This window comes from Drosophila willistoni, chromosome 3R, assembly GCF_018902025.1.
Source record: "Drosophila willistoni isolate 14030-0811.24 chromosome 3R, UCI_dwil_1.1, whole genome shotgun sequence".
Classification (NCBI taxonomy): Eukaryota; Metazoa; Arthropoda; class Insecta; order Diptera; family Drosophilidae; genus Drosophila; species Drosophila willistoni.
The window spans coordinates 5,359,028-5,370,609 of NC_061086.1; the positions used below are offsets into that span (position 1 = coordinate 5,359,028).

At 39.3% G+C, this 11,582-nt stretch overlaps 8 protein-coding genes across 9 annotated transcripts; 3 read left to right on the forward strand and 5 right to left on the reverse strand.

Moving 5' to 3' along the window:
• Positions 1-239: 239 nt before the first annotated feature.
• Positions 240-1,886, reverse strand: LOC6651129 (zinc finger and SCAN domain-containing protein 31). Its single transcript, XM_002072893.4, has one exon. The coding sequence runs from the start codon at positions 1,776-1,778 to the stop codon at positions 351-353; it is 1,428 nt and encodes a 475-aa protein (XP_002072929.2). The 5' UTR covers positions 1,779-1,886; the 3' UTR covers positions 240-350.
• A 62-nt stretch (positions 1,887-1,948) lies between these two features.
• On the reverse strand, positions 1,949-2,702 carry LOC6651130 (sex-regulated protein janus-B). Its single transcript, XM_002072894.4, has 4 exons — positions 2,584-2,702; positions 2,372-2,533; positions 2,191-2,315; positions 1,949-2,120 (listed from the first exon to the last, which is right to left on the reverse strand). The coding sequence occupies exons 1-4, from the start codon at positions 2,627-2,629 to the stop codon at positions 2,031-2,033; spliced, it is 423 nt and encodes a 140-aa protein (XP_002072930.2). The 5' UTR covers positions 2,630-2,702; the 3' UTR covers positions 1,949-2,030.
• A 74-nt stretch (positions 2,703-2,776) lies between these two features.
• LOC6651131 (sex-regulated protein janus-A) lies at positions 2,777-3,459 on the reverse strand. 2 transcript variants are annotated; one of them, XM_047009981.1, is made up of 4 exons: positions 3,391-3,459; positions 3,160-3,336; positions 2,983-3,107; positions 2,777-2,923 (listed from the first exon to the last, which is right to left on the reverse strand). In XM_047009981.1, the coding sequence occupies exons 1-4, from the start codon at positions 3,446-3,448 to the stop codon at positions 2,831-2,833; spliced, it is 453 nt and encodes a 150-aa protein (XP_046865937.1). In that variant the 5' UTR covers positions 3,449-3,459; the 3' UTR covers positions 2,777-2,830. The 2 variants fall into 2 exon arrangements, with proteins under 2 accessions (XP_046865937.1, XP_002072931.1); XM_002072895.4 differs by having other exon boundaries at positions 3,407-3,456.
• Positions 3,460-3,737: 278 nt separating this feature from the next.
• On the forward strand, positions 3,738-5,220 carry LOC6651132 (serendipity locus protein beta). Its single transcript, XM_002072896.2, has 2 exons — positions 3,738-3,892; positions 3,981-5,220. The coding sequence occupies exons 1-2, from the start codon at positions 3,820-3,822 to the stop codon at positions 5,114-5,116; spliced, it is 1,209 nt and encodes a 402-aa protein (XP_002072932.1). The 5' UTR covers positions 3,738-3,819; the 3' UTR covers positions 5,117-5,220.
• A 48-nt stretch (positions 5,221-5,268) lies between these two features.
• On the reverse strand, positions 5,269-6,099 carry LOC6651133 (serendipity locus protein delta). The gene has a single exon (XM_002072897.3). The coding sequence runs from the start codon at positions 6,097-6,099 to the stop codon at positions 5,269-5,271; it is 831 nt and encodes a 276-aa protein (XP_002072933.3).
• A 473-nt stretch (positions 6,100-6,572) lies between these two features.
• LOC6651134 (serendipity locus protein alpha) lies at positions 6,573-8,232 on the forward strand. The gene has a single exon (XM_002072898.2). It carries the CDS (start codon positions 6,624-6,626, stop codon positions 8,202-8,204), a length of 1,581 nt encoding a protein of 526 aa, XP_002072934.1. The 5' UTR covers positions 6,573-6,623; the 3' UTR covers positions 8,205-8,232.
• Positions 8,233-8,374: 142 nt separating this feature from the next.
• LOC6651135 (serendipity locus protein delta) lies at positions 8,375-9,874 on the forward strand. Its single transcript, XM_002072899.4, has one exon. It carries the CDS (start codon positions 8,573-8,575, stop codon positions 9,854-9,856), a length of 1,284 nt encoding a protein of 427 aa, XP_002072935.1. The 5' UTR covers positions 8,375-8,572; the 3' UTR covers positions 9,857-9,874.
• A 564-nt stretch (positions 9,875-10,438) lies between these two features.
• On the reverse strand, positions 10,439-11,366 carry LOC6651136 (60S ribosomal protein L32). Its single transcript, XM_023180072.2, has 3 exons — positions 11,290-11,366; positions 10,956-11,055; positions 10,439-10,883 (listed from the first exon to the last, which is right to left on the reverse strand). Exons 2-3 carry the CDS (start codon positions 11,046-11,048, stop codon positions 10,572-10,574), a joined length of 405 nt encoding a protein of 134 aa, XP_023035840.1. The 5' UTR covers positions 11,049-11,055; positions 11,290-11,366; the 3' UTR covers positions 10,439-10,571.
• Positions 11,367-11,582: the final 216 nt, after the last annotated feature.

Here is an 11,582-nt window from a genome sequence, read left to right on the forward strand (position 1 = left end):
TTAATATTAATTTAAATATGTTTAAGTTCAAATACATACACGATATTTTTTTAAGAAACATAACTGAAAAATTAACCGCAAACAAAAAAATATGCAAAGAAAATAACAGATAAAAATTTATTATAGACAAACATATTTTATTTGTGAGCGAAATGCATATAGATTTAATAAAAAAAAAAAAGGAAAAGAAAAACAAAAATGGATATTTTCACGAATGGAACATGACGAAAAAGGCAATCTTTTGTGGAAAGTAATTTATAACGATTTATTCTATATATGTTTTATATATATACGTGTATATTGAATTTATTGCTCTAAAAGTAAATTCATCGACGATTTCGTTCCGTTGGTTAGACCGGAGTGCAGTCATCCCGCTGCACATGAGCCACATAGTTCTGTTCGTTGATGAAGGTATGCGTGCATTTGGGGCAATGGAATCGTCGATGACGATTCGTGCCTGGACTCTCGTGCTCCCGCAGATGGGCCTTCATGTTGTACATTTGGGAGAAACGTTTACTGCAAACTGGGCAGGCGAATGGCTTGTCGCCGGTGTGGGAGCGTGAATGGCGCACCAAATGAGCCTTGGTTCTCGTCTTAAAACCACACACTTGGCACTCCAAGCGTTTCGTTTCATTGTCGTGGATCATTTTGTGCTTATATAGGGCCACCTTGTGAACAAATCGTTTGGAGCAGACCTCACATTGGTAGGGTGTTTCGCCCGTGTGCCAGGCCATGTGATGTTTCAGTCGGAACTTCCGGCTAAAGCGTTCCCCGCACTCGGGACATTCGAATTGCTTGACAGGCTCATGATTCTGCAGGTGGCCAATAAAGCCCGAATATGATTGTAAGGTTTTGCCACACTGATCACAGACATAGCCAGGAAAGTGCTCACGCTTTGTGTGCGCGTTGTATCCACGACGACTTGTGAACTTCTCTGGGCAGCTGGGACATTGAATGTTAACTGTATAGTCGCCGGAACTATCTTGCTCGATATCTTGATCCTCTGTATCGGACATAATGTATTCGATGGTGCCATCCAGTTGATCTTCGAAATCACTTATGGTGTCTTCCTTGTAGAATTCGGCTTCGTCGGAAATTGGTTTGATAATTACCTCCTCGCCGTCAACATGCACATCGATGTCGTTCTCCACTTGCTCCTCCTCCTCATTTATGATGATTTCATTCTCGATGTCCAATTCTAAATCAGCTGACTGAAACTCTTCCTCCTCTCCATCGGCTTCTGTTTCCACCTCAACACCTTCCACATCTTTTATGGTGAATACTGTGTGCTCCTCTTCCACCGGCGGTATCATTGTAGAGGGATCCATTACTGTGACTGTCTGTGACCCATGCTGCAAGTGTTCCACAATCACAGTGTCATCAATATCCGTCTCCCCATCGCCAATTATATCCGCTTCGACCTCAGCCACGGTTACGTCCGATACCACAATATTTCCATCGAATTTGTCAATGTGCTCCACTTTTACTTTCACATCGTCCTTGGCTATCGCCTTCATATCCTTTATGACATAGGGACTGCGGATTAGTTCAAGGATTTCGTTCCTCAATTTTCTTGCTATTTGTATCGACTTGTGATAGCGAGTCAGCTTTTCACTGCACTTTTTGCATATCGAAGAGTTCTCCTCAGTCAAGACATAGTTAGTTCCTTTCGTGCATTGCAGAACCAAATCACTGATCAGGACAGGTGGTTGTCCAATTGTCTCTTCATGTATATTCCTGGAACCCCGTACATTGAACTGGCAGATGCAACAATTCATGTTAAAGCGATTCTCTAACAATTTGTACTTTTTATTTACAATATTTTATTTTATTATTTTATTTACTTCCAGGGCTGCGTCGATAAATTCCATTAGATTGCCTTTGGCAAATCTATCGAACTAATAATATATCGATACCATTATTTGAAATATGGCCAACTGACTGCGAATTATTTAGAAATGTTCGTTTATTTAAAATTTTGATTAATTTGATTTAATAATGTGGGATGTGGGAGAAACGGCCAAAATCGTCTAGTCTGTAATTTTGATTGTAAAGCCCCTGAAGGCAGACCAGGACTCCAGGATTTCTCTAGTTCTAGCATGGTCGGCCCTACCATGTGTCTGCATGGACATAAATTAAATAATAAATATACATTTTATTCCCGTCTACGTCTATTATTCATATGCTCACCGAACAGGCTCCATAAATTTGAATAGCCTTTTTGTCACCATCATTGTTAATAAATCCGCCGCCATGCGATTTAATACACAGTCCCAATTTTTCCATATCAGCCCGCACCTTTTTATAAATTATGTCTGAAGATTTGAAACTAATAAATAAAATTCCATAGGACTATTTCAAAATAACTGACCATGTTCTTTGACACTCCATCCGCGCACGATAGTTCTTCCAAATTGTGTCTGCCCATGAATATAAACCGTTAGCAATAAATAAGGAGCCTCACCATCCTTGATTTGAACTTTGGGCAATCTTAACAACTTCTCGGCGGCCATCGACAAGCTCCTCACCAAAGCTGTGAAGGAGCAATATAAAATTTCAATCTATCACGTATTAAATATTTACATTTAGGAGCTTGGCACACGGATGTCCATAGGCGCAAGGACTGCATTTTTATTAACTAAAAATTTTGATAAATTACCGAAAAATAAAAGAAATGAAAAATGTTTAGAACTGTCTGTATACACAGTTAGGGATCGACTGATTCGTATAAGGTGTAGATTTATACGGCAGTTTTATACCAAAAAGCATGGCTAGCTTTGATTATAAACTTGTTTTGTTATTTATTAACAACATAAAATCTAAGCAAAATTCAGTAGCCCTCATCTGTGGTTTCAATCTCGTAATCCTTGTATTTGGTTAACAAGATCCTTTTAGATTCCAAGTGATCCGCTTTACCATAACCCTGTGAAATATATATATTTAATATACTCGTACAAATCAGGTATAACGATCTATGCATACCTGTGAATAGCCATAAATCTTGATGTACTTCTTATCCGGATTATGTTCAATCCGACCTCCACCCAAGCATTCAGTATCCAATCCAGTACCCTTAACCGATTCCTGAGTGCGCTCATAAATATCGGCTGGTAGAAGATTAAGATTATTTTCAAACAAGTTTGAAATCAAGATGCTTACCATGCCATTGGCAATCGGCATAACCGCGCACAATATTCTTGCTGGGCTCAGTACCATCAGCAGTCTCATTTCCAGTTACTTTAATTAGTACATATTTAAAGATTCCGCTATTATCAATATCTACCGAAGATACAGCCTTAAGATTTTGCTCAGACATTTTGTGTAACAATCGAGATCCTATAATAAATTAGAAATATGCAAAATTATTTATGTATGTATATGCAAAATTACTTTTTTGGAAATATACACCGGCAACTTGTCTATATAACGAAGCAGCTGATTTTAGCATATTTCTTTTACAAGTGATGAGTCCATAGAAAATGAACTAGTTTTTGATTCACACGCATCATTATATACCCCATGGCATTCATTTGATATAAATTAGCGGCGAAATGCATAACTTGTATATTTCACTGAAATTATTATAGTCAATATTGTAAACGTTTAATTAGAATATTGCTCCTAAACAAATCAATTAATTAATATAATATTTCTGATACGAACTAGTTCGATTGCAGTAAACAGCACTGGTGATGGCAAAGCTCTTTTCTGCTGTTTACCAGCACTGTTAAGGTATCTAAGCATTTTTACAACAAAAAATAAGTAATCTACACAAATTACTTAATTTAAATTAACTTCAGATAAATATTGCAATCCAAAATGAGCTCGCCTCGAACGCAATGTTTTGTGTGCGGCAAAACGAAAACAGTAGGCGTTTTCCAGCTAATTGAAGGTAAGTTGATAGCATCGTCAAAGGAGTCCCATTGGCTGGCATGCAAATGAATACACAAATCCTTTCTAAATATTTCTCAACATTGCAGGATGCATTGTGCCAGGCACATTTAAGCCCATCAAGGATATTCTCAAATATTTTGAGAAAATCATCAATCATCGCTTGGACTTGACTCCAAATTCCACAGCTTGCAGGGATTGCCTAGAGTATTTGTTCAATTATGATCGCCTGGTGAGGAATCTAAGTCAAGTTCAGCGCCAAATTGCCGATGCTTTGCTTAGCTGTCGCAAAAAAAAACCTGGAGGTCAAGCCGTCAGTGCTGGCAAAGAAACAGTCAGAAGGGAGGTCGTTAAGGCCAGAGTTCCAACTTCCGTTTCATCATGCAAAATAATAAACAGCACCCCTGCCATAAAGAAAAGAAAGATACAGCAACAGCCACAGCGACAGAAGGAGTCACCTCCAGAGATGTCTTCTGAGATGAATGATAATGAATACAAGGAAGAATTTCAGGAAGAATTTCAGACAATTATGATGGATGACGAATCAATACAGGTTCTGGATCCAGATCAGGAAGATTTCCAATTCAGTGATTTAGACGAAAGCGTTGCTGGCGTTTCATCCGAGTCGGATATCGTGGAAGCTCTTGACATTCCCTGTCATATATGTGGAGAGATATTCACATCGCAAGATAATCTCGAGCGGCACATTAAGACGGACAATTGTCAGAAGAATGAATATGCCACCTGTAACATATGCGGCCTAAAGGTCAAGGACGATGAGGTTCTTGATTTGCACATGAATTTGCATGAGGGCAAAACGGAACTGGAATGTCGGTACTGCTCCAAAAAGTTCTCTCACAAACGGAACGTACTGCGTCACATGGAGGTGCATTGGGACAAAAAGAAATACCAATGCGACAAATGTGGCGAACGCTTCTCATTGTCCTGGCTAATGTACAACCATTTAATGCGACACGATGCCGAGGAGAATGCGCTCATTTGTGAAACTTGCCATCAGCAATTCAAAACGAAACGAACATACAAGCATCATTTACGCACCCACCAAACTGATCGCCCACGTTATCAATGCACCGACTGTGACAAGTCCTTTGTCGATAAATATACACTGAAAGTCCACAAGCGCGTACATATGCCAGCCGAACAGGACTCCCAAGTCATTGTGGAAGTTGAGGTGAAAGAATTCCATATGAATGAGACCATGTAAGCGTTTTTTTTTTACCTATATTTATATATACCTTTAACTATGTGTAGGAATTGAGTTAAATAAAAGATAATAACTAAACGAAAATTACGTTTTATTAAAGGCAACAATTGTGTAACAACTAATTAATTATTTACTAGTAAAACAATTGAATTTCAGTCTACAGTGTGGATACGTCTATGAATCTTTAGGGTATACTTCTCGGTGAAGGTTTTTTCACAGAAATCACAGGCATATCTGGGTCTATCCGCCCGATGGGTGAGCAGATGGTGTTTATATGTCCTTTTCGTCTTGAAGACACTCTGGCAAATGCCACACTGAAGGGGATTCTCCTCGGCCTCATGTTGCAGTTTGTGATTGTAGAGAACGGTCGATTGGGAGAAGCACATGCCACATTTGTGGCACTGATGGCGTTTATTCTGCAGATGTGATTCCATGTGACGTATCGTATTCATTTTTGTGGTAAATTGTTTATGGCAAACGAGGCAGGTCGTCTCGCTGCGTCCTTCATGGATATTCATATGCAATTTGACATAATCCTCATTTCGATGGGCATATTCACATAGTTCACATTCAAACTTTTTTTTCAACTGCAAGACATGGGAATGTTTTCGAATCTTGGCTTCCCTTCCTATCTCCACCTCCAATTCAATGAAATCCCTTTCCAATTCATTCTCCTCTTCTGTCTGAAGTTCCACTTCTATTTCGGAATCATCGGATTCAATAATTGGATTGTTTTCCTCGAATCGTTTTAATAACTTAAGCTGTTTTTGCAACACTCCGACTAGGGCCGCATCGTAATCCATCATATCGTTGTAGCATCTCAGGCACAGGACTCCACCGGCCGGGGGTGCCTCTAGATTGAGGTACAAACTATTGCCACGGTTTATTAAGTATTTCAAAGCCTCGGCAAGGGATTTATTGGATGCCGAACAAAGTGTACTATCAATTGGCTTAGCATCGACCAAATATCCCTCGTGACACATGAAACATCGTTCTAATTTAGTCGAATTAAATATATTACACTTTTCTTGCATGTTAAATTAATCGTTTCGGTGTTTATTATTATTGTTGTTTTTGTCTCTGTTGATCGTGGTAAAATAAACGAACTGAAGTTGGATGCGCTTGGGGAACAGTGGGCTGAAATTAATGGAAAAATCATTAAATCTGATGGCAAATAAAATTATACTATTTCCTAATCCAACTTCCTTCATGTGTGTATGTAAATGTTTTACAGCATTATAAACTCATTCTGTAGCGAATTGTATATATTACCTGAGTTAGAGAAGAGCAAACATTTCTTTAAGACATTAAATTGGGAAAAACCAAAAAAAGATCGTATTCAAAGTCATAAAATTGGCAGATGTCTCTTCTAGTCAAAAAAATATATAATTTCCAGGTATTTTATTCGCACTTACTACCTACTCTTCTTATATATAACAGAAACCTTCCTCAGGGCAATGTTTAGTTGATAGTTTTGACAATCGAGCACGCACCTAGAATTATAATTATGGAACAATTATTGCAACAATTAAACCTTTGCAATGAGTTAATAGAAGTCAAGGGCGAAAAGGGAAACATTAAATGGTTGAATAGATTTTGCGCAACATTCCTAAAATTTGCCAGTGAGTTTAAAATCTATCTACCAGAAGTGGCACCAAAATATACTACGGAAAGTAGCACGGATCTTCATGTGGAGACGATTTTCCTATGCCTCACTCAAGTGGTGACCTGCATTACCCATTTGGAGCGAATCATCAATATAGAGGAAGCAACAACAAGTTCATATCTAATGACTCGCCAACATTTCGTTGATCGAATCCTCTGGTGTATACGCCGGCTGTTTGCCTCTCTTAACGAGTTAATGGAAGACGAGACCACATTGGATTTGGAGGATCTGACGTTCGTTGAATTGATGGATCTGGCCCTGGATCAGTTGGAGAGTCATAGGGAGGAGATGAAACCCAATGGTACATATAGTATTCTACCTGTGGAAGCAAATGAGAAAAAGGACAATTACGAATTGAGCGAATTGGCAAGTCATATAGTAAGACATGCATTGGCATTTGCAAATGTGGCACTGGAGCCTGATAAAAGAGCTCTGACAACACTTTGCGAAACCCTCTTAAGTGAGTGTAAGGCATTTAGGGAAAACGTTGAGGATCAAACCCCTGAAGAACGTAAATTAGAGGCACTGAACTTGGAGCGTGCTCTATACAGTCTGGAAGGACTGCTAAATGAGGCCTTACTACGTCTGGTTTGTCTCCTCGATGTCGAAGAAACTTCAGTGAAAAAGTTGAAGCAAATTTTAGGTGAATGCAATGATAATTCCACGGTGGACCAGCTAATATGCGATTTTGACATTAAAATGGATCGTATTCAACAAATCGGCGTATTCGCTATAGCCTTCTCCCAAGATGTCAAGACCAAGACTATTGTTCGCAGTTGTTTGGCTTCGTTGGAGTCACTGGATGCTTGCATTGTTCCAGCATTTAAGCTACAGAGATCAGCCACATCTACAACCTTGCACCATGCCAACATTTTGGAGCATCATTTTAACGAGGAACTACGAATATTTTGGAACGTTTTGCATGAAATAATCGACAGTCAATCTCTTGTCAATAACTATTTGGATATGCTGGTGCAGAAAATTCACGGAGCCACAACTAAGGAGCATCACAAAGTCGTCCAGATGGCAAATGTGTTGCTCGAACACTTTGGACTTGCAGTCAATTATGACGCCCTCGATGAGGTTGGCAAGCGATTGTATAACGACTTTCAACTAATATTACGAGAATGTAAGGCCATACTTAAGCACCCCATAGCCATAGATCCGAAACGTATTCTGAAGCGTTTCAAGATTCTGTACTCGATTTTGGCCAAATTGCGTGATGTCCTTGGCAAGTCAAAGGATACTGAAGTGTTCAATGGAAGTTGCCTAGAATCAAATCAATCTGCTTCTAAGAGACAACGTTCCTTTTTCAAACCTCATCAGAGTAGGCAGCAAAATGTGACGACAACATTAAATTCTGCGAATAATGACAGCGAATTATTAAGTTTTCAACTAACCGAAATTCTTAGAATTGGTTGACTCTTGACTCTAGAGTCAGTATAGAGATTGTAACAATTAATAATTTTTAAAATAAACAATCAAAAACCTGTAAACATAATTTTTTAAATGTTTTGATGCACTGTTGCAGCTATCGTTTGAATTATCGATAAGTTCTATCGATATTTTGACAGCCTGACCCAGGGTTGCATTTTGCGCATTTTTTCTGTGGCATGGCTTCCGATTTGCCAACTTTTGCTTTAATTAAACATTTTTGTGGCATTAGTTGCGTACCATCACTAAAATTCGTACATCCCTAGAGCAAAAAAAAAACACTAAAGAAAACAAAAGCGCCGCAGACTGTAAACAATTTTTTGCCAATTGTTAATTTAATACAGTATCCCAATACGATGGATACGTGCTTCTTTTGTGGTGCTGTGGAGGTTAACGGCTCCTCAAGCTATGAAAAACTGACCTCCAAGGTGCCCTCATCACAGAAGACAGTCTCGGTGGTGCTCACCCATTTGGCGAACTGCATCCACACACCGCTGAGTCTCAAGCCGGAGACGAAACTGTGCTCACGCTGCTTCTATGAGTTGTCCGAGTACGATAGCATAATGGTCAACTTAATGACGACACAAAAGAAACTAACAAATCAATTGAAGGCGGCGATGAAATCAGAATTTGAAAATGCAGAGTTTTCCGAAGATCTTGTGGTTGAGGATCATGTTTCTCAAGATGAAGAGGAAGGCGATACCGAGGCTGACGCATGGTTTATGGAATTGGTTAAGGGCGAGGATGAAGAAAACGATGTGTCCATTAAGCGCGAATATGAAAAAGACGAGGAGACCGAAATTGAGGATGAAGAGTTCATTGGCGAAGATGATGCCAACGATTCACAGAGTCCCGATGACTCAAAGCAGACCCCAGATGATGATGAGCTAGACGATGAGAGACCTCGCAAACGAATGAAGCAGGAATGCAGCACCTGCAACAAAGTCTTTTTCTCGCGTTATCAACTGCAGAAGCACATCAGCGAGGAGCACTCCAAGCAAAGCAGCCATGTCTGTCCCATTTGCGGAATTATACGTCGCGATGAGGAGTATCTTGAATTACATATGAATCTGCATGAGGGCAAAACAGAGAAGCAATGCCGCTACTGTCCCAAGAGTTTCTCTCGTCCCGTCAATACGTTGCGGCATATGCGCATGCATTGGGATAAGAAGAAATATCAGTGCGAGAAATGTGGTCTCCGATTCTCGCAGGACAACTTGCTCTACAACCATCGCCTGCGCCATGAAGCCGAGGAGAATCCAATTATATGCAGCATTTGCAATGTGTCCTTCAAGTCGCGCAAGACTTTCAATCATCACACGCTAATTCATAAGGAGAATCGGCCACGGCACTACTGCACTGTCTGCCCCAAATCCTTCACCGAACGCTACACTCTTAAGATGCACATGAAGACCCATGAAGCGGATGTCGTCTATGGAGTCCCCGAAGAAGCAGCAACCGATGAACAACAGGTTGTTGAGGAGCTACATGTAGATGTGGATGAATCTGAACAAGCTGTTACGGTTATCATTTCCGATAATGACAATGGCACATTGTGTCTCATATGTAATACCAATTTCGAGAACAAAAAGGAGCTCGAGCATCATCTGGAATTTGATCATGATGTTGTCTTGAAATAAAATTTGCACTTAAATTCACGCACTTATAAATATTACCACTACTGATAGAGTAAACGGCAGTTACGTTGACAAAGAATTAATCAATATACATTTAATGATTTATCTCCTAATATCACAACAAAAAAAAAAAAGAAATACAACAGAAATACTCGAGTTCTTTTATTTCTGCCGGTGATTGGGATGGGGGAGTACTGTTTAGAGATGGGCTAGAGAAACTCGATTTCCATTTCCACTCATCTCTAGATCATAGTGGTGTCCAAAGACCCAAACCCTTGCTCCTGAGATAGTCTTCTAAACGCCGGTTTTTTTGATATTTGCTTATCGATTATATGTGGAGCAAAAAGGAAACGGATTCCTTTAAATCAAAGAAATATGTACATGCATTGAATAAGAATAGATTGAAAACTGCTTCACAAGGAAGATATTACTTTTTTTCTGTAGAAAGTTGACAAAGTTGAGCTATCTTCCCCTAAAAAAATTCAACCAAAATTGGAAGGCTAACACTAAGCTAAAGTTAAAGGTTTTCAGTCAAGCTTATACACAAATTGGCCCGTTAACTAGAAATAAAACACGCACAGCATATTTGTGTAATAAAAATTTCCACTTTTAACGTTTTTTTTCTTGTATTCCGATGACGTTACAATAAGAAAACCCGAAGACAAAATACGCCATAAAATGCGAATTTTTCTCCATTTCGCTTTTGCTATCCTTAAGCTTATTCGTTCTCTTGAGAACGCAGACGACCATTGGGATTTGTCACACGCACTGACAATTGCTTGGCGCGCTCAACAATTTCCTTGCGCTTCTTGGAGGAGACGCCGTGGGCAATTTCGGCGCAGTATACACGATTCTGCATCAACAGAACCTCCAATTCCCGAACGTTGTGGACCAGGAATTTCTTGAAGCCAGTGGGCAGCATGTGGAGGGTACGCTTGTTTGAACCATAACCGATGTTTGGCATCAGATATTGGCCCTTGAAGCGACGACGTACTCTGTTGTCAATACCCTTGGGTTTGCGCCATTTGTGCTAAGCGAAAGAAAGAAAAAAGGACGATAAGATTCAATATCGAATGCCTCCATCCCATTTGCATTAACTTACCGACAACTTAGCATAACGATCCGACTGATGGCGGATGAAGTGCTTGGTGCGCTTCTTAACGATCTTGGGCCTGTACGCTGGGCGAATGGTCATTTTGGAGCTGAAATTTCAATAACATGTCCACATTAATACACATTTTGTTTTTGTTTTTAGTCCACTTTGACGAAATGTCAACAAAGTTTCTCAGAAATTTAAAATCAATCAAAAACACATTTCACGCGAAATGATTGGGTTATTCACTTGTGCTAAGCATTGTCCATTAAATTTCAGTGTGTTTTGTTAACATTTTGTAATGATGCCGTAGAAATATAAAGATTTGGTACACAATACGAACCGCTAATTTGCAAAGAGCACGTCAAAAAGAGAGAAAAAAGACGTGAAGTTGGCCGCGCTTGACGTTTGACAGCTGCTGTCAGTGGGGTTCAGGGTTGTCATCACATCCAATTATTTAAGCCCATCACAAAATTTAATAATTATATTTAAATCAAATGTTTTATATTTCATTTGCCAAAGTTAAATGCAAATTTCAAAATTTTTAAGTTTATAAATTAAAAATATATATATACAATTCTTGAATAGTTATACCTTTATATAGGCTTGCACTGGCAACGAATCGTCTGTAGCAGC